At 32.8% G+C, this 22,044-nt stretch overlaps 1 protein-coding gene and 1 long non-coding RNA gene across 8 annotated transcripts in view; one reads left to right on the top strand and one right to left on the bottom strand.

Moving 5' to 3' along the window:
* The window catches only part of LOC128192408 (transient receptor potential-gamma protein-like), a 76,473-nt gene that overhangs the window by 16,133 nt on the left and 38,296 nt on the right, over positions 1-22,044 (top strand). The window contains exon 1 of one of the 7 annotated variants that reach the window (XM_052865053.1): positions 5,686-6,278. The exons of 4 other annotated variants lie outside the window; for them this stretch is intronic. Coding sequence is in view for 1 of the 3 variants with exons in the window: in XM_052865051.1 (XP_052721011.1) it covers positions 13,527-13,550 (24 nt within the window). In the remaining 2 variants the exon portion in view is untranslated. Of the gene's footprint in view, positions 1-5,685; positions 6,279-12,475; positions 12,560-13,297; positions 13,551-22,044 lie in introns of those variants that run through there. 2 more of the 7 variants (XM_052865054.1, XM_052865051.1) reach the window with 2 other exon arrangements.
* On the bottom strand, positions 211-2,165 carry LOC128192410 (uncharacterized). The gene is made up of 3 exons (XR_008244547.1): positions 1,999-2,165; positions 782-885; positions 211-683 (listed from the first exon to the last, which is right to left on the bottom strand). It is a non-coding gene; the product is annotated as an uncharacterized LOC128192410 (long non-coding RNA).

Here is a 22,044-nt window from a genome sequence, read left to right as displayed (position 1 = left end):
TTTTTGGAGGATATATAGTACATCTGAATCACTGGATGACATTCTCCTATTGCTACTTTAAACATATAATTAATGTGTACAAAGTTTGGCGGATATTTTGCCGAAGCTGATTTTTCAACAAGTGTAAGTCTGGATTTGAATTGGGTGTATTTCTGAATGTGCCTATTCTAATACGTATGCGAATGGCATATGATGTTGTACTTGATTTAGGGAAAGCAGCTTATCGCCAAAAATGTCAAAAAGAATACACAGCCAAATGAAATACATTATCTAAATCTGAATTTTTCCACATAAGGCTGTTTAAAATTAATTCTACGTTTAACGTAACATGAAAATTTAAAACCTACGAGGGAGGGAGGAAAAAAATAAACAAACAAAAATTTCAAACAAGTGTGTATTTATTGAAAGTCACCCATTTGGTTATCAATACATCAACACTGTCATATAATACATATGGTAAGATTCAGTCCATGTTAATTTTTGCAGTTTCAAAGCATATACTTTTGTGTAATTTATGTTTATATCCTTTCTGTGGGTACAGCATGTATACTGGACGAGAAGTGGAGTGACTTGCGAGCACATCAAGTGGTACATCCAATGGATTTACATCAACATAGCAACCAAAGGGAAAACTTTTTCTTTTCAGGGAAAATGTTGCGCAACACATGTGATTCACAGATTATCTACATTCAAAATAATGACATTATTTCATACATTTTCATAATGACACATTTTAAAATTTAACATATCAGAGTTGTGTTGTAAGATTCATTGTACCTACTTCTAAGAACTCAAGACAGGGTTCTTGAAATAACTGCCACCCTACAAGTTTATTCCACTTCTCTCCGTTCTTCCACTTTAGCTGGGCCACCTGTTAGTTTCTTCCTATTATATATTGTGAATGAATGAATTATTATACCCCCCCGCAAACGAAGATATCTTTCTTATGGAGAATTATTGGAAGTTCTTACTTCACACAAAGATTGCGTATGACCTAAGGGTGTGTCATGACCTTGACCCAAGGTCATTTGGGTAAGGGCAAGGTCACTGGCAGAAAAAGTGCAAAATTTGTGTCCGGTCCATATCTTTCTTATGGAGAATTATTGGAAGTTGTTAATTCACACAAAGATTGCTTATGACCTAAGGGTGTGTCATGACCTTGATCCAAGGTCATTTGGGCAAGGTCAAGGTCGTTGGGAAAAATAGTGCAAAATTAGTGTCCGGTCATTATCTTTCTTTTGGAGAAGCATTGAATGTTCTAACTTCACACAAATATTGCTTAGGACCAAAGGGTGTGTCATGACTTTGACCCAAGGTCATTTGGGCAAGGTCAAGGTCACTGGCAGAAAAAGTGCAAAATTCGTGTCCGGTCATTATCTTTCTTATGGAGAAGCATTGAATGTTCTTACTTCACACAAATATTGCTTATGACCAGCAGTTTTAAAAAAATAGAGCAGTTGTTATTTATAGATAATGGACGGTGAAATAGATTCATCCAATATTTTTTATAATTGGAAAAATACATGAATTATGATTTTTATCTTAGCGGGCGGTATCAATTGTGAGCTTGCTCACAGTACCTCTAGTTATTCCTGAACATGTTATTAAAAATGTAGATACATTTCAAATGAAATGCTGACTTAATGCATAGCTTCAGTTCAAGGTATTACATCCATAATTATTATATTTAAAACCAAATATTGGTAGTTCGAACACTGAAATCTTAGTATGATTTAATAGGGTCATTCATCTTTGAAATTGAACATAAGTTAAAAAGGGACAAATTTAGCTAACATTGAAGTCTATGGAAAAAGGTATAATTTTTTAAGTCTTTTTATATCTTTTCAGTACAGTGGTGGTAAGAAATTGCTTAAGCTTTCCCCTTCTTAAAAAAAATGCAAAAATAACTTAACCGTACACATTTTGAGTTTTTGTTAAATAAGATGGATAGTCATTTCAGTTGTTGATGGACCACTTGAATAAATGTATACAACAAACCTCGTTTTTGCCTTTTTGGGCGGAAGTTGGTACAGCATAGTTCAGGCTCTGTGACTTGACAACCGACATTAAACAATATCGAATACGATTTTTACTGCCAACTTCGATCATGTGTTTGTCTGACCCATTACTGAAAACTAAATACCTCAATGCTGTCTTTGAGCATTTTTTTTCTCTCATACAGGATGTAGAATTCAGTCGCTAAATGAAAACCCAAACCGGAACAACTTTTTCAAGTCCGGATTTGTTTGTTTTTTCAAAACGACAATTTCGCCGAAACCTACGCGCGCGGGTTACGTTAAACGTAGAATTCATTTCAAACAGCCTAATCAAAAAAAGGAGGTAGTATTTGAATGGTGAAGAAGAAACAGAAATGGTTAACTTCATGACTCCCAACAACATAACACAACTCTGATCTGACCTCCACAAGAACCATAAAGCTAGATAATTTTTGGGGTATCTACATCAGACAACCAAATACTATGTAGTGATTATCAAGGGTACCTCTACCAAAGTGAAATTCATTTCTTATGGGGGGGGGGGTTGCATGTTTATTAATGACTGGACAGTGACCCTGGGTCATAGACTCTAAAATTACCCCAAGAAATAGATTCAACTCTTTAATAGAAAGAATTAAACAGTTTTAAAGTTCATCAAATCCCGTTTTCTTTTACTTTTATTTTCTCGACAGTTTGTCTACCTGTCCCTTTTTTGAGCAATAAATCACTTTCTTATAGGTCTATTTTAATCATACTGATTTAGACTAGCCATAGTATTAGTATATTATTTTCGGGTGATCCTTAAGGTCCATGGGCATCTTGTATTTTTCAAAGACTTGCAACATAGGCACACAACATTGAAAATATTAAATGATTCCCTGTACTATAATAGCACCATACATGCAGTAGAGGAAATTATCTTACTAAAAAAAAATTCTTAACACCATGTGCATGTAATGAACATAGCATTATTTTGTTTAATTCAAGTAATTCTGCCCACTCATTCTGAAAAATGATGTTATCCTATCGTTATATAATAAGATAAAAAGCTGTTGTCATGGTCAAAATAAGACTGTACATGTTCACTTTTTCTCAAGAAATTATGTACGAAGAGTTTAAATGTTTCAGACAAAATTCAGTACCGTAATGTTTACAGATAGTGGTCAGTGTATAGAGAATCATGTATATCAGGTCACCCTGATCAATGCTGACCTTAAATATTATAACTGTGAATACAACACAGGAGATGAGAGCTTATTGCTGCTTAATTGTCATGAAGTAATTTCACTGATATGGAATACATCAGTGTATTAACTTTTACAGTTATGTAGGGATCTATATTTTATTTTTTTCCTCACATTTTTAGCTCACTTGATCCACTAGTTCTGATTATGTATTACTATATTCTATCTAAAATGGGTACATGTATATACATGTAGAATTAATAGAAGTTGCAAATTGAAAAGAGGCCACTTGAGTCCTTATTGACATTGTTGCCCAGGTGAGTGTTGTGGTCCATGGATCCCTTGACCATGAATAAGTTCCTAATGACTCTAAAGGATGACCGTTTTTGTTTCTTGGTTGATGGAAGGTGTAGGAAATGGTATCCTGGCAACATTTATGTATATAGTTAATGGAACATTTGTGTCCAAACAATATGTAAAGATATTGAGGCAAATTACTCATGATTTAAGAATGACCAAATGTATTGATTTTTAGTTCAAAAGTTTAAAGGTTATGGTCTAATTATTCCTAATTAGAGTATCTGCAATCATCAAGGTAATGCTGGTGCCTTTTATGCAATTTTTTTTCCAGCTGATCCAATTTTTGCTTTAAACTTTGCTGGAACTTTCCTAATAACAAATATTGCTATGGGCATGTTCCAGAATGGTTTCCTAACAAAATGTCAAGCAGCCTTTGAGGTCAGGCCCCTTTTGTTTTCTTGTTTGTTGTTGTTATTTTTTTTCTTGTTTGGGGGAGGGGGGAGGAGTCAAGCATCTGGGTTAAACAGGGTCATACTTTCATTTTAATGGTTATGAATACATACAATTTTCCAGTAATAGTCTAATTTTTTTTATCATTTATCATGAACTTCATGATAGGTAAGGTTTTTGTGTAAACTCCCCTTTTTCTATATGCCATAAAACTTAATATTATAAAATTTATATGCTCTGAAGATACTTTAACATAAGAAGACTTTCATACAAACAAAGAAATAAATAAACAAGCAATTTGTTATGAATAATGTTGTCATTATAGAATTTGTCATCTTTCTTAGTTCATGTCTTTATGAGAGAATATGGCAATTCACTTGCACAACCATTCATCTACATATCAAGCCATATTCTTATATCCCAGAACTACGTGGTCCCCGCATACTGCAGACCTAATTACTTAGATAAGCAAAGAACACAGCTGTGGCATCCTTGAGTCTAGATTTTGATGGAACATTTGCATGATCTGGAGAAATTAGAGGATATCTTTTGGTTTGTTCAGATTTTTGTTGTGTAAGCTAACATTGTAGGAAATTAATTACATTACCAGGAATAGCAGTTTTCTGAGTCAGATTTTCTTCCATATATATCTATTAAAATTTGTTTACTGTTTTCAACTTTTATTTTCAAAGAGGAGGTATTTTATTTCAATTTGATTATAAGCTGAGTTTTTTAATCTTTGAGTATTAACCATTTGTGGTAAGTTGGGGTGTTGAAGGGGTGGTCTTGTACCTAGTTCCTGCTTGGTTGGTGGGTGATGAAGTTTAAGAAGCATTTGCAGGTAATCAGCTATTGACTGATGTGAACTGACATGTAATTACTGTTTATCTAAATAACTGATTAGCTTCTTTTTTCAGAATCAGGCAAAATTTACTGTGTAAAATTAAGGTGGTTATTGGGACACCTGTTGATATTAATGAGGATAAAAGAACCTTGCAATCATAATATACATTTATTGGTAAGAATTTTGAAATTTTACAATAATTTTGACCAAAAACTATGTTTTAAAAATTTTTGGAAAGGTAAAAATTATAAAAGCCCTATGCAGCAGTTAGGATTTGAACTCATGACTTATAATTACAGATTTGTAGTTAACACCTTAACTTATTGCACTGCGCTGTTAGGTAACAATTTTGGGAAAGAAAAGATTAATTTTATTAATTTTTGATTTTTGTTGTTCCTTTTATGTAGAAAGTACATAACAATATGGGGGCGTCCCATAGAACCTTAAGATACATCTTTTAGGGTCTGATTTAATGATACATACTATAATGTACGTACAGCTTCCAAAACTGGAGTTTAAGTCTTAGTACTCTGAAGTATAACTGCTGACATAAATTTGGGAAACCAATTCATTACTGTGACTTTTTTATGAACTTGCACATAGAATATAAGAAGTTTGGATTGCATTCAATTCTATTTCAAGATGCATTTAATGGGTATGGGGGTGGCAAATGGCGACATTTCAAAGTTAATTAGATTGTTTCAAAGTCGAAGCCCTTTGAATAGGAGTTTATTGTCTTGAATTTTTGGTTATTGTTGTCCTCCATTGATTTGAACCTCAGTTGTGTGATATCAATAAGGCTTTAGATTTTGTAGAGTTCAGTTTTCAGAGCATTTATATTTAGGTGATGCTTTTAGTCGTAGCCCCAGACACCCATAGTGATTTGGATCATAATCTGGTATTCACGGCAGACACACACCTGAGAGTTTGGTTAACTACTTGGTTCTCTCATTCCGGCAGCGAGAGCACCATAGAGTGGAAGTCGTCAATAGCTACAGGTAGCATCCCGACATTGTGTCCTGGGTTTTCTTAATGAAGGGGAATATTGATCAGATCTAATGAACTACTGCCAGGTTTTAAACTATCTGCATCACAGTTCTAGATGAACCATACCAGAGCATCGCATATCAGACTGAGGGATTAAACAATTTTTTTTTACACTTGCTAGCATCACATGGACAAGTTTTCACAGGGAGTAAAAAATCTCTTTTGATTGCATGGATAAAATATGGAAGATTTGACTGACAGTTATTATAGTACGGTACTAAGTTTTTACTAAACATGTTCATGTACAGCTTGATTAACAAACAGATTTTATTTTGCATCTGTTGCTTAAATTCTCAAATAATGGAGGAAAAAACTTTACTGTGTCTGGGAGACAACAATTACTGTTATTTCGAGATCAATTGGATTTGCTGACAAGTTGACAAATTGAATGCTGGGAGTTGCAATCTGATGGATATTTTAGGAGAGTGTTGGGAATTTTAAGTTCAGTATTCACAGGTAAGGGATTAAGAGACTTGGTATTAACAATTCCCTTTAATGAATACTAAATGTTGGTATAGCACTAAAGTTGAAATACCAGTATTGTAATCTGTTAATTAAGAAATGAATTTTTAGTTTGGTTTTGGTTTGACAATATTTTAAAACAATCTTTTTATTTTCCTTTGTTAATCACACGCAGTATTATTTTTCTCTTCAAAAAGCTTTATTTGGGTTTATTTTTACTTCAATTAGATATTTACCATTAACTTATATCTTAATATCTTGGTTTTAAAGACCTTTTTTTTTATTACAGAAGGAATATAATTTTATCCAATTTAGCAATTTAATAAATACATGTTTTCAATTCCAAAATATTTTCCATTATCATTTTGACGCCATTGTCAATGCAGATGATCTTACATGCAATATACCGTTACAGCAATTTTTATGGGGCAACATGATGATATTATGTTTTTCAACAGACCTTTGTGAAATAAGATATACCACTAAACATGTACTGTGGAATTATTTAAGTTCGTGGGGGCCAATCTTTGTGGATTGTTGGTTTTTTACTTATTCGTGGGGATTTAATTTCATGGGTGCGTCAGTTTTCACTTTTAGTAAAAAATAATACTCTTTCTAAATTTTTTCGTTGAGGATGTAAATTCGTGGGGAAGGGCTACCCACGAATACCACGAAAATTGAGCCACCATGAATTCTAATGATTCCACAGTATATGTATATTAAAATTTTACCTGTTAAAAAAGCAAGGAAAATACCAACAAAATAAGAAATTCAGTGCTATAATGTCTACAACAATGAAAAATATATGATAGCTAGCATAAAATTACTTATTTGTATATACTGTGAATGTGGGATATTTCTAAAGGAATATGTAAGGAATCATTCTTTTAGTATTATTAGGTGATCAAATACGGTCGGGATGATCAAATCTAATAAAGCCCGAAGGTCTTTAGGATAGATTTGATCAGGTCCGTCCATATTTGATCAGCTCATAATATTCAAAGAGTGATAACATTATACTTATAATTATGTTAGTTTCAGCTATTGTCCATTTAATATTTAAATAGTTATTGATGAAATATGTACTTTACTTTGACTGATTCACAAATTATGTTAGACTTATTATGTTGCTATATAATACCTCTCAATCTTTTCAAATCTGTCACTGATAATTTTACAAAACTTAAGTAAAAGAAAAAAATTGCAGTTATTTCGTATCCCCTTGCATAAACGTTTTGCATGGAGCATATTAGATTATGCAAACAGTTTATATTGGTCTCAAAAGATTCTCCCTATATTCCTTAAAAAATGTTGCTTCTTTATATTGGTTCTGAAGTCTTGAAATATTTATGTTATAACAACTTCAAAATATTAACTGTAACAGAATTTTAAACGTCAAGGGCTCGATGAAACAACAATTGAACATAATTGATAAGAGTGTTGAAATTTAAATTCTCTCTGTTCATATTGTTTGTTTCATATTGTTTGTTGTACATAAGATGTTGCTCCATTTTTATGAAATTTTTTAAGATACATGTACATATTTTTACTTAAGCTTGTTCATAGAGTTCTTAATTGATACAGCAAAGATTTATTTGTTATATATTGAATATAGTAAGACTTTACATGATTTCAGATTCCTTTATAATAAATTAAATTCAATTTTCTGAATACATATACAGCTCAGAACACAGGGGCATCGTATCCGCTTATACGTGTATATATATAAACAATACACAAGGTGTATTCTTTATATATATCATAGAGTGTAGAGCGGATACGATGCCCCTGTGCTCAGAACTTAGTTACTGAAGTTCTATAGTAATATGACATTAATTACTGCATGTGTACTACCTATATTCATGCAGATATAAAATTCAAGTATTATTTGTCAGATTCAGTTCCATAAAATCATTGCAAATTTATGAGTATGTAACAACTTTATACTGCGGTTTTCTTTTCATTTGATTCAAATCATATTCAAATCTATACATTATTATCCGAAATACCGGAAAATATGGAACATTTCTATAAGCAGGAATGAACAAATTGATTATGCATGATTAAGTCTGCGTGGTTTTTATTGTCCTCCCGTTACACTTTTGCTCGTAACTTTCCCACAATAAGCAGTATACAAGTCGAAAGGCAAGTGACATCTGGTGAATATTGATTATACATTCTTTTCTAAACATTGTAGGTTTAACCTGAAGTTACGAACTCAATTGTCTGTGAAATGCAATATTAAGAAGGGAATAGCTTGATATGTATCCACATGGCCTGAGGGATTGTAATTTTAACTAATCTTCTCTTTTTATTATCCTATTCCCCTTTGCATTTAAAGGTGGATAAATTGTGAGGATTAAAGAAGGATACAGACATAATGTTTTTAGAATTAAGTGCTTTGATTTTGATGGTTTGAAATAGGAAATTCTTCAGGTTTAAAATCAAAATCATTGTCTCCAGTGACTATCAGAAAATTCAAAATATTTAGAATATTGTTACCTTGGTCAAATTTTTGTTGTTACAGTAATCTAGTTCAATATGATCCTGCATTTTTACTTGATGTCATACAATTGCTTATATATAAGAAAGAGGTTAATTCAAAAGAAATAACCAAAAATAAAAGATTGGAAAGAGAGTGGGAAGAACATTATGTCATGTGAAGATCTCAACATAAATAACGAGAAAAGCATAAGAACTGATAACCAAGAGATATCAATGTGAAAGGGAAGATTCACGGCAGATAGTCTACCAAGTCAAAGCTAAATGTCAGAAAATGATTTAAAGTGTTGTGATTGCACTTTCAAACAATTTTATGAAAAAAAGTTCTGAGATACTATTGATGAAAATTTAAGGCTTTTTTATTATGAAATATGTGTCTGAAATATGAATTGCATAAGATTTGGCACTTTTTGTAAAAGCAAACTTTTCTTCAGGAAATTTTTACTGTTGTTCAATCATTCTGAAAAAGTTTTGTTAAGAGAACTTTTAAAATCATTGCAAAACCAGGCGTTCGCAATATGATATACATGTACCGGTACATAGTACCTCTGAATTTATTGCGCAATAAAATGTAGAGAATGAAGGAACCAGTAGAGTGCCATTTTTATCACGTGAATCTAATTTCAATAATCGTACACATCAAAGAGCAGGGAGGGATAAAGTTACTGATACTGGTACTAAATACAGGGCAAATTTAGCTGGCAAACAGACGGTTGACCTCTCAATTGAAGGATGGCTGTCACACAAAGATAATATTTGTATTTATATGATGATCAATGATTACCATTGTTAAAGTCTAAATAGTTCAGAAGGGTTTCTGCAGTCTCAGTGTCAGAACCCCCTTGTCCACAAGTAAAGCTGTTGTCCACTTAGATAAAGCTTCAATTCAGTACAATCAATTTTTTCATTATTTCTTTATTAAGGTACCTCACTACACCCAGACTCATACTTATTAAGACACTACGTCACAAGATGGCGATTTAAATATTCTGTAAAACTGTTTATATCGTTCAATTCGGTTGTATATCATCGTAGCTCATTAGCTAAAGTATTGGGCTTCTGAACCGCAGATCATGAGTTCGAATCTGCCTGGAGCTTTTGTTCATGTTTACTAACCTTAAATTTTTGAAAATGCCATTTTCATCTTAACTTGCACATTTTTTGCCTATTTGACTTAAATAATTGTTATCCATTATGATGTTTATCATAATCAAGTAATTTTCTGCTGATTTGAGGAAATATTTCAAGGTGTAGTGAGCCACCTTAAACCTTTTTTTTTTTCATAAGTTCTCATTTTATCTGTTTCCATCTAGAGGATAGCCTATTCTTATAGCACAAAATAACCAAAGCAAATCTTTGTTCTTGCTCTTGCATGTTTTTACAGCTAGGTTAAAGAATGATATTCAAACTATTTGGATTACTGGTACACATTTCAAAAATCCATGTTTTATGAGTGTGTTATATCTGGCCTTTATATGGTGTATATTTGTAATATGAGCAAAACTATTTTCTAAAAAGAAATAGATTTAATATAATAGATACATTCTACATTGTACTTTCCTTATATACTTATTAATACCTGATCAATATGAACTCCTTTGGAAGAGGATTTAAATAGGCAATGCCTGCTTTCCCATCCATTTATGTAATATATTGCATAATATTAAAATATTGTTTAAATAAATTAATTTAGTATAAATAGATGAAAGCTTAAATCATAGCCTCTAGCATGCAAGAAAAGAAAATTTCAGGAAAACTATTTTTATCCTTAAAAAAGTAAATGTATCGTCATAATAAATACATGTAACAAATTATTAATAATTAAAAATAGAAAGCATAATTCATTGAATATGGAATTCCTATTTAGTAAATGCCTGTTAAAGAGAAAAAGTTGAATGTTATGAAGGGATGTTTAGTGTTTATACAATTCTGTGACTGGTTTTCATTAAGATAAGTGCATTTAGAGGCAATTATTTTTGTTATAAGATTCAATATTGATTTACTGTCGGAGTTATGATGGATTTTCTCATTTACGTGTTCTCTGAACTTTGATGGAACGCTCATTTTAGAACCTGTCAGATTTTTACCAAAGATTTCAGCGTACAGAGTTTCTGAAATGTAATAAGCTGTCTTTCATAATTGTACAGCTGGTGAAGCAAGGTAATGGAAAGTTGCAGAGGGAGGTTAATATTTCCAAAGAAGAAGTTTTATGTGGTCTCTGAGCTATAAGAAACAGTTGCAGCAGTATTTCTAGTAACATGGTCTTCAGGGAATTTCAAGAAAATGTGTTCATCAGGCTTTTCCTTTTAACACCTAATTCCTCTATCTGTTGCACAAACAAGGTTTCATGCTGTCTAGTTAGCTTATATTGGATTCTAGAATTGGCCAACTGATTTTTTTTTTCATAGATGTTGAAAATTACTTGAATTTAAATGGAAATGACGTTAGATTTAGATTCTAACTATACATGCTGTATGTGATATATCTTGATGACAACAATGTATATATCCCATGGAAAAGTTGATATGGAGTTTAAAATTACTTGAGTAACAGCTGAATTTGTTAACATGGATTTAAATTTAACCAACAATGATGAATTGTTCACAAAGGACCGTTGCAATGGTGAAAAAAATGAAGAATTGAAAAGTGCCTTTTTAAAACATTACAAAGATCCAAGTCTCTGATTAATAACTGAGGACTCTATACATCATGCAGTTGATTACCTGAAAACCCACAATTTACCTTATTTGATACTAAAGGGATTGGTGAATCATAGTAATTAGACTCCTGTACCAATTTGATGCAAAGAGAGACTTTGGCATTAAAGAGAGCATTGGAAATATTTTAATTCATCCATTCTCAGAAGCCCTAGAAACATGGACAATCAGAATAGAGGTAATTAGATGCATTCTGTAACAAATTTTCTTCGATAAGTTAGATGTGTGAATGGTCAGTGACCCCTTATAGAGAGCTGGCAATGGAGAAAATAAGGTAATTACAAGGTAACTTGATTGCCAGTGGTGTGACTCAGAAACCAGGCGAAACTTCTAATTCGTACGTTTCAAGAATACTTCATTCTTGTGCATACAAGCAAATGCAAATCTACCAGTACATTTACTTTTAAAATATGAAGATATAAGAACTTTGGTTTATGTACATGTATATGCATTTTGAAAAAGTGATAATTGAACGAATGCATGCATGTTCAATATGCAGGTATCAGTGTATTTACTAGAAAAATTAAGGTATGACATGCATATTATCATTCAGTCCACTTACTCTCATTGTCAAATGAATAAATAAAAGGTTTGGGAATACCATGTACCTTATATTGTGCATCATATTGGAGGGGGGGGGGGATCAAGGTGTTTATCTTAATAAAGAGTTACGGTTCTATGCATCAATCATTTACTGGTTTATGATTTTAAAGCTCAAAATCTGTCATCAGAATTCCATTAAAGTCAAATTAAGAGTTGGATGAAACTGGGGGAATTCTGTGGAAAAAATCCATTCTGAGACTTACAAAGCCAATGAAATCAGAAAATCAGTGATGCTGCAATTGTCATGATGGGGAACCCCCATGAGTATTGAGAACCATACTCTCTGGGTTATTGATAGCAAATGAATTAATGACTGTAATAATCCGTTACAATAACTGGTATCTACAGAGTGTTTACACAGGCTTTATCTCTGCCCTGCAGATGCTTGTTTTTATTACAAATTGCTGCACTGCTGAGTTTGGAGGTAGCCATTAAGCAAGGGAGATAAGTCAGGTAATGTAAGGTCAGAGGTGAGGCATGTACATGCAGTAGGGGAGTGTTAATGTCCAGATATCCCATGATGGCCATCAGAGAGCATCCGTACATGTGTATGTTTAATATGTAATGTGTAAATTTGTTTAAACAGTTTCACCAATTTCTCTCCTCTTGGGTTTAAATAGGAGGTGATAGACAGAGAACAATTAGTTTCCGTCCAGGGATGGTCATTAAGTTTTATATTCAGTGGCATCCATTTATCATTGCATATAGGCACTTCAACTTCTGTTCAATGGAATGTTTTGGGGATTTATCCTCCAGCTTATAGACTTTTCTTTTTTATTTGCCAATTCGAGCTTGATGCGAAATCGTTGAAAGTGCAGCTGACTAGAATTTTTATGTACCGTATATCTGTTACATCTGTTTGATGTACTTTTTTAGGGATGTTGAAAGATCTCTATTGTTATGACCAGCATCACATATACAATCATAAATACTGAAATTGATGGGGAGAATCCGTTCAAATAGTATGTGATAATCTGCAGTCCTAAGGGATGAGCTTGGCTTTTGATGCCTAATCATTATTGGAGTGAAAAGTTTTTGATGTGATTTGAACAGGACTAAAACACTTGAAGTATGCTCTGCAATGTTTCGTCCCAGCACTTTACAGAGGCTGAAAATTCAATCAATGAAGAGAGTTTGCCTGGTATCTTTTTTTTTTTTTTGTTACTTGAATTTCCTCTGGGATAGAACAGTTTATTGTTTCCTGTGTGGCGGTTTTAGTTAATACAGTGATTATTTTTTTGTGTTTGTGTGTTTTTCCTCCCCTGCACATTAAGTACCTGGGTGTACCTGTGAACCAGGTGTTATAATTAATCTCTGTGTGTCTGAAGCTTTGACTGACTGCTGTGTTATGACACCTGAGCCTCTCTATCGTTTATCTTGACATGGATCATTAAGCTTTTAACTGACAGGGAAAATCGGGATGGACAGCTCTGATGATGTGAAGGTGTGTATATGAATCAATTCTGACTATCGCTGCCCTTTTCAGATCCATCTGTGCACATAATTGATTTGGGGTGGGATAATGACGCATGATTATGTATTAGAGGGACAGACTTTGGTTGATCCGATGAATTGTTACAATATACAGCATTTGCTTTTCAATATTTTACCTGCAAAAACAAAGAAAAAACAAGAAGTTAAAAATAATTAAAATTTTGTTTTTTAATGATTAATGTCTTGTCCTTTTTAAAAGGCTTTTTTGAGTGGCAATGCACTCAATATTTCTAAAATACAAGTAAATACATTAAGAAAAAAGATTTTAATTGAAAAAAGATAAACTTCTCTGTCATTAAGTTTACTAAAATTTATCTATTATCAAAATATGAAAATATTCAGTAAAACTTGGTTATAGCAAATTCCTAGGAACCATTGGATTTTCTTTGCTGTATATCCATAATTTTTTTAATAACTGTGTAACGAATTTTTAAAAATTGCCCAGTAGGTAAATTCATAGCTAGTTCCTTTTACCTGGCCTGGTGACCATTGACATAATGTTAATTTAGGAATTAAATAAGAAAACATTTTGAGGAAAGTTATAAAAAAGAAAACATTTTTAGGAAAGTTATAAAAATTGGATTGAGAATTAAAGAATACACTTGAAAATAAAGTATTACTTACGTTTACTTACATTTAACACCTCTAAATTCATTGTAATTGGCTTTGATATAACAATCTGTAAAATTTTACAATTATTTGTTAAGAATTTTTCCCAAGAATCCACAAGACTTTGCTATATCTGAGAGTTTGCTATTACACCCATATAGTTACAAATTTGAGAGCTATGATGACATTTGATCGACTGTATTTATATAGACTGAACAAATATATTGTTTTGAGAATACTGCAGCTTTCTTATTTTATGCAAGACTGAGTACTAATTCAGCAATTTCACTGTTTTGTATCAAATAGTAATAATATAAAATAGCAAGCATCAAACTTTTGTTTAATGACTTCATTTAGCTCACAACTGTCAGAGAAATATAAGCAAGATTTTAAAATCGGCAAAAGATGCTTCTTGCGATTTATCACGAATGTTAACTCCTTGTGATTAATAAGGAATCTATTGTAATTTGGACCATGACTTATTGACTTACTCCTATCCATGGCCTTGGATTTGTATTAACCAATGCACTACTGTAAGGATGAAATCAATACAATGAAAAACGAATCAAGGAGAAATTTGTTCACATTATATATTTAAGCAATTACTGTAGAATTACATATTTTTGTTGGGTTAAATTTCCTTGTTTTTAAACCAAATACACATTCGTTGGCATTAAATTTCCTCATATTGTAATCCCTAAAATGTACAGGTACTTGTAAAGTGCAAAACGAAATGAAACGAAACAAAATATACCAAAATGAAACGAAATCTACCGAAATGAAATAAAACAAAATAAAATCGAGCTAAATGAAATCGAAATATATATAAATAATGTATATTTTAGAAGCAACAAGTCTCTAAGTGTTATGAAACGCAGCGATGGAAAAAAAACTAATTGTGTGCATTTGTAAATATAATGGATTACCCTTTTAAATAGATATTGCTCATTATAGTTCAAAACAGCACTTTAGACTGTGCCTACATATTTAACTTAAATTATCAGTTTCGGGTTCTTGTTAATATAATCCATTGATATGTATACTTGTATAAACAAAATTGGATTTTACTGGTGATTCCTGGTCTGTGTTTGGTCCAACACCAAACTACGTAATAGATCATTATTTTTCGAAAAGAATGATATTGACAATTTTTTTCAGTCAAAGCCTTAAAGTGATCGGGCTCTTAGGTGCGTTCAATTGTTTCTTTCAAACAAGTTAAGTAAATTTTACTTGATTAAGAAGGGGTGAAGTGAGCGCGGTACCCCTTCCTAATCAGTTAATCGTGTAAATTTTATTTGATATGATCTAACTTACTTAATGCATAAACCAATTGAAAGTTCATTGGCTGATCAAAAGTTCCATGCCAATCAAATATTATCCCTCTTTTGTTAAGGGCTCTCTAAGCTGTCAATCGGGTACCGTCAAATAATAATGATAATATTTATATAGAGCTTTATCTTTAATAAAACTCTAAAGTGCTTTACAGAGTTCGATCCCCATGATCAGTGGTTGTAAGTGATAGGGTACGGCAGTCGCCTGCTTGGACATGTGGGTTCTCTCCTGGTACTCCGGCTTCTTCCCACACCAATGACCCCCCTGCGCTAACATCCATGCCAACGAGAGATATTAATATAAGTTGTGGAACTTGTTTATCAATCGTTGTAAAATTTTAATTGATCACATAATAACATGTATAAATAACTTAATGTGTTTCACACTTTACAGGTACCCAAAATGTACAGCATATCAACTCTATATTTATTAATACTTGGGTTAAAAATTTGTCATGGATTTAATTTTGTTGATTTATACTGCCAACAAAAATAGCGAAATTAAATCCTCAATGAATATTTCTGCTTCTACAGTAAGTTGCAACTTAAATTATAGTTTCTAAGCAGGTTTAAGTGTCATACAGGTTTACATGTGTATTGCACCCTTACTCTGTATATATAATTACCAAGCTAACTAATCCATGCAATGCATTTAGGTCCATACACAGCAAATTAAACCTGCCTGTCGCTAAGAAACAGGACATATTATGTAAATCTTGACAATATTTTTAATACAAGTATAAGTATAGTTGTGCAGTAATTTGAACAATATTACAATTATAAGATTTCATATTCTTCCATTAATTAATAATGAACAATTTATAATAAACGTAGTAAATTTACCATTTATTTGAACAAGTAAAGATCTTCAAATCCAAACAATAAGTAGCAGACAGCATTTGATTCAATATAAGGAATTGAAATTGATTTACTCTGACTATATTTCATGATGTCCATTACCAGCAAAGCAATATCATTGTAGTGTATGATGTCATGTTCACAGAAATAGTGCTTTTAGTGAATGAATTCCGCTCTTTGAAAGCATTTCAAGAAAATGATGGCAAGCACTCTACTTAAAAAGTCATTCATATTTTTGCTTCAATTAAGGTACTTTCGACCCGTTCAAGAACATTTACTTGTAATATGTAATTTGAAGGTCAATATTTTACTCTATGTCAATCAAAAACTTGAAATTTAAGGTTAAAAAAGTTCACTAATTTTTACATCGATAATTGTATTTAGTCATATTCACTAAGGATGCCTGCAAATATTTGTAGCCTGTGCTAAGTTTTTTATTGTATTCTTTGAGTCAACCATATTTGTAACAAAACTTACTGTAACTGTAAGGTATCATTGCTTTAATAAGTAACCAACACTTAATGTATACCAGTTTATTCTGGCTAGCATTGATGAAGCCATTACATTCACTGTAATTCAGACTAATGCTGCACCTTCTCCCCCCCCCCCCCCCCCCCCCCCCCAGACAACTCTTTAATGCTCTTGCTAACGTTTCCTCTGATTTGTGGACAATCTATTTTAGGTGGTATAAATTGTATTAAGATGATTTTTCCCTGAGCAATAAAGTGACCTAAGAATAGGTCAGGCATTGCCATGGTAACTAATGCTGCATTCTCCCTCCCCAGGAATAATGTTTCCAATTATAGGGGGCAATTGTTTCCAAATCAATATTTTTTATCCCCCTAAAAACACTCCTATATATACCATTATTTATCATTCTTAACCGTGATTTGGATTGTAGAGTATTGTGATACTTTGGCTCTCATCTGTACATTTTGAGTCCGTCTCTGAGAAGATATAGAACCTTTTTTCTACAGTTTTCCTCAAAAGGGTTTGGGTAATGAAAAAATTCAATAAAAAAATTAGCTAACGTTGATATACTTAGTGTCAAGATGAATCTGCAACAAAAAAAAAGGTTTTACTGCAAACAAATTTACAGATTAGACTTTCATTTTTATGACACTAAATCTTAAGTGTATTGTATGGGTGCCCTTAAAAGTGGAACTTAAAACGCAAGCGCTTGCTTGTGGCCTTTTTTAAGAGTCTACTAAAATTGACAGAATGAAGTTGAGAATTTTTAATTTTAGGTGGCAGGGGACAGTTTTTTTGATACAATTCATTGTAGCCAAGGGATGCATGTCTTCGGAACTCTGTAACTAGAATTTCCTCAGTTCCCATTCAGCACAAATACCTTTAATTCACTCTTTATAAGGCCAGTCACCAATTTCTGAAGAAAATTACTAGTCAAAACCTGTAAAATTCTCTACATACTGGTTTTTATGAGATTTTGACCCTTTCATATTTTGCTAATTTTTCATGATTTTTCAGCTTTTTAGACCTCCCCCAGCTAATTCCCTGCAGAGGGTTGACCTTCCGTACCGCGTGCATGTTGCACTATCACATGTCAGAAACTTACCAGTGTATAGTTTACAATGTCCCATCCACCTACTTTTCGTGTTATTTTACCTCCCGTCTGTAACTTGCAATTTCACTGTGTAAAGTCAGCACAACAGTCATAGCCGCAGGTTTCGCATTTTACTTCTGATTCTCATGTACCTAACATAAGGGGCCTACATATTGCATATCAATTTCAACAAGAGACACCCCTCTAACTAATGATAATCATTAAAAATCATTTCATGAATTTTAGCAACACTCATAAGCCTTCAAGTACAGCAACTCTCAATTTTACAAAAATATTGACGGGTACTTTATTCGAAACTGTCCCTTGCTACCTTACTGAAAATTGTGAACCCCATTCTTTCATGACCTTTATCAAATTGTACATTACCACACCTTTGGTCCAGCCCATGGGCTCAGATACTGTGGAATCATTAGATTTCGTGGTGGCTCAATTTTCATGGAATTCGTGGGTAGCTAAAAGACTCATCCACGAATTAACATCCTCCACGAATTGATAAATAAGGGTGACAAAGTCATATTTCTTTTTGTATGTATAAAAGGAATACACGAAATTACGTACCCACAAACCTGTAGAATTTAAGTAACCCACGTAAATTGGCCCCCACAAATTTTAATGATTCCACAGTATTCAGTTTTTGGGCAATTCATGTTTAATATGCTGTGACTGTAAAAAAACTATCCAAGCAGTCTAGTATTCTTTTACTCCAACAAGAGGGTTCCTTATGTCCTAGTCAAGTAGATGTACGTGTATTTATTCAGCAAGCAGAGTGAGTTGATTATCTATTTAGATCAAATGTCTCCAAGTCTTAAATATTACCAAATTGGGAATTTTGCCGAGTATTCCATCCAGTGACTCTCATCATTGAGAATCTGCTTTGGAGACAAGAAGAGAAGTTCTGTCCTTGCCTAAACAGATGCCATACCAATGTTAGCCCCGTGAGTTCCCTTACTAGGGTAATCAGCTTAGTGTTGAACTGTTCAATCAGATAATCTGTCTACTCGCTCGAACACTTTGCAAGCTCTGCAGATGAGCAGTCCTTACTGTTTCTGGTTTGGTTCGGAATCAATGTTTACTTTTTATGGGTTATGTTTGGTAAAATGTCCACTGAAAAAGATATAGAATACATAATTCATATATATTTGCTGTTTTAATTGGAGATCTTTTTTTGGTCATCCTTGAAATATTTAAAGTTGCTATTTGTGGTATACCCCATGAGAGTTCTCCACCGAGGCCAAAATCGCACTCCATCAACTGAATTCTTTCTGTTGATCCAGTAGTGTCCTTATCCAGTTATTGATACTTCACAGATTCATTATTTGTTTCAATTGGTTTGTTCAGAAGGCATGATAAAAGATCAGCTTCCTCTTGAATGCTCACAGTGCAAAAGGTGGACATTTCCTAATTGATTTCTGACTGCTATCAAGACGCTCCCTAAGAAAGCTTCTCCAAGCCATCCCTGGAAGCACAGTTAGATGCTACGATTTCCTTCAGAAGATATATTGGTACCAGAACAAGAGGTGATCACATTTTATACAAAGGATCACCCTTGCTTATTTCTGCTTGTAATGCTAGTACTTATTAAGGAATTACTTATCTGTCGGCTTTGTCTGTATTTGAGAACTAGATATGGCAACTGATCTGATTTTATAGCCATAAGATGTGTTACCAAACATGCATCTAGGGGAGAAGAAAACTTATGAATTGACATTTTCAGCATTTTACTCCAGGTTTTAATCTTCATCAATTAAGTCAATGTGACATCAATGCAAATGCTTGCATGATCAAATCATATTGAAAACCGCACACCCACAGTGTGTGTCCTGATCACCACAATAAACCCTTAAATTCTATGTTTGGATTTTGAAAATGTCAAATATTTCATATATAATGTTTGTAAGAAAGGAGGCTGAGAAACATTTATATAATTATTGTGGTTTTATAAAAATCATTCATTACAATGAATTTTTCGATATATGACAAATATGTTCAGAATTTGAACCATAGTCAATTTGATCCATGTAATTTTTCTGTTCTTCCACAATGAACCACTTTTTTTTTCTTTCTCTTTTTTAAGTACATTAATTAAAAAAAGAGTAGCAAAGGCCTTTGGCTTTATTCATCTATTAGAAATTTAAAGTACAGACCCTTTCTATAATGAAAACTTCTTACTGTAGCTAGAAATGCTCACCTGAGAGTCAAAGAAGTACAATGCTTATTGGGGACAGAGTGTCATACTTTTAATACAATCATATTCTGTAAGTACAAGAAAAAAAAAGATGAGCAGAGAATTTGGACTAGCAGCTATTGAAAGAGGGTGAGGCAATTGCAGTAAAGCAGACATGAACTCTATGGAGGGTAATCGTGTTCAAAAATCCAGACATGTAAACTTGTAAATCCGAATATGCAATCGTGTTGATGTGTGAGCCTGAGCATGAATATGTGTAATTCTGATCGTGTAACCTATAAAACTCGGGCATAAACATGTGTAAGATTTGACTCAGTTCCTTCGCATGATGCACATTTTGCAACTTTATTGTTTACATTAGTTAATTAAACCTTCAAATTTGCACACTTTCAATCCGTAGTTTCTGTGTTTGTAACTTCAGGCTCGGCAATAGCACATCTGACATGATACAAATTGACAAATGTAAAGTCTACAAGTTTGTCGAATTTTGACATGACCTTATATGGCAACTGCCTTGCTGCGGGAAAAGGCATGCCGTAACCGCCGGACCGGAATGAATGAAAAATAAACATAATATTCAGCTAAACTGTTGCAATAAGCTTTTAATGAACGACACCTTTTCTATCGAAAACACCGATATAATTTTTAGAAAAAAAATTGAGGTATGAATGAAACTGGACCAAACAGGAAGAGGTTCATGTAGAAAAAAAAATCGTTGCCGATGTGACAAATGCGCGAATTTCTGTAATATAATTCTCATGGTATTATAAAAGGAAATGCCTAATATCTTATATCTCTAAAAAAAATTGACATGTAATTTAAACTGGAATATAAATAAATGCGTACTCTTTTCTAGAAATGAGACGGATCAAGAAATTTCCTAAGGGGGTAAATATATTTTGAGGGGCATGGGGTTCGAAGACCGCCGTGAGGTCCCATGTAACTCCATTGGTTCTGAATTCTAAGAATTTTGAGAGTGAATTTTTAACCGGGTTTCTGATTATTGAAATAGTAAAAATTGCAGACGGGCGAGTGGCTGTCAAAAAGGTACCCTTATTGTACCGATAACTCCTCAAACAGTTTTCAAGATAGGAAGTTGTTCTTTTGCAGATCATTTATACATATATATCAGAAGTATGCAAATTGCTAAGATTTTGATTTCTGATAATTTATAAAAAATATCAGCTGTTGAACTTAGTCATTTTTGGGCAAAAACATTGCATTTAGAGTACCCCATTTTTACTCTTGTTATTTTTCTGAATTAGTTAGAATAAACGACCTGCAAGGATATGGTAATTTTTCGCGGAAAAATTTATGTTACTTTACATGTATTTATACTTTTTGTTGTTGTGTAAGTGAAAGATAAATAATAACACAATCTTCAATAATAATTAAAAAAACTAGCACATATTTTTTGTGCGCCGTAAATTGAAGTTTTACGATGGGAGGCTCTGTAGCTCAAAGATCGTCCATCTGTATTTTTAGACAAGGAGCTACAGACCTGCAGCTAGTTCACAAGTGGCTGTAAATCTGTATTATACTAGCTCTCCAGAAAATTTTTATCAGCCAACTTCACAAAGTGAGTCAGTATTGAACCGACATTCAGGACGTCATACTCAATCCCGTAATAATTGCTTAAAATAATTTTTAAAAAAATGTCAATTTTTACCTGCATGATAGGCTTTTTTTCCTATATATTGCCGACAATGCAAAGAAACATTTCTTAAAATAATTTATACACATTTTAATTTCATGACAGTTAACCATATCTTTGGAATTTTTATTTATTTTTTTTTAAAGAGGGTGTCGCTTCTTATGTCTCATATTACCGGGTAATCACAATCTCAAAACCAATGTCTTTAAATAGTTTGTTTTT

Source organism: Crassostrea angulata, chromosome 7 (assembly GCF_025612915.1).
Source record: "Crassostrea angulata isolate pt1a10 chromosome 7, ASM2561291v2, whole genome shotgun sequence".
Lineage (NCBI taxonomy): Eukaryota > Metazoa > Mollusca > Bivalvia > Ostreida > Ostreidae > Magallana > Magallana angulata.
Note: the sequence above shows the minus strand (reverse complement) of the source record. Positions and strands in the feature narration are given on the sequence as shown.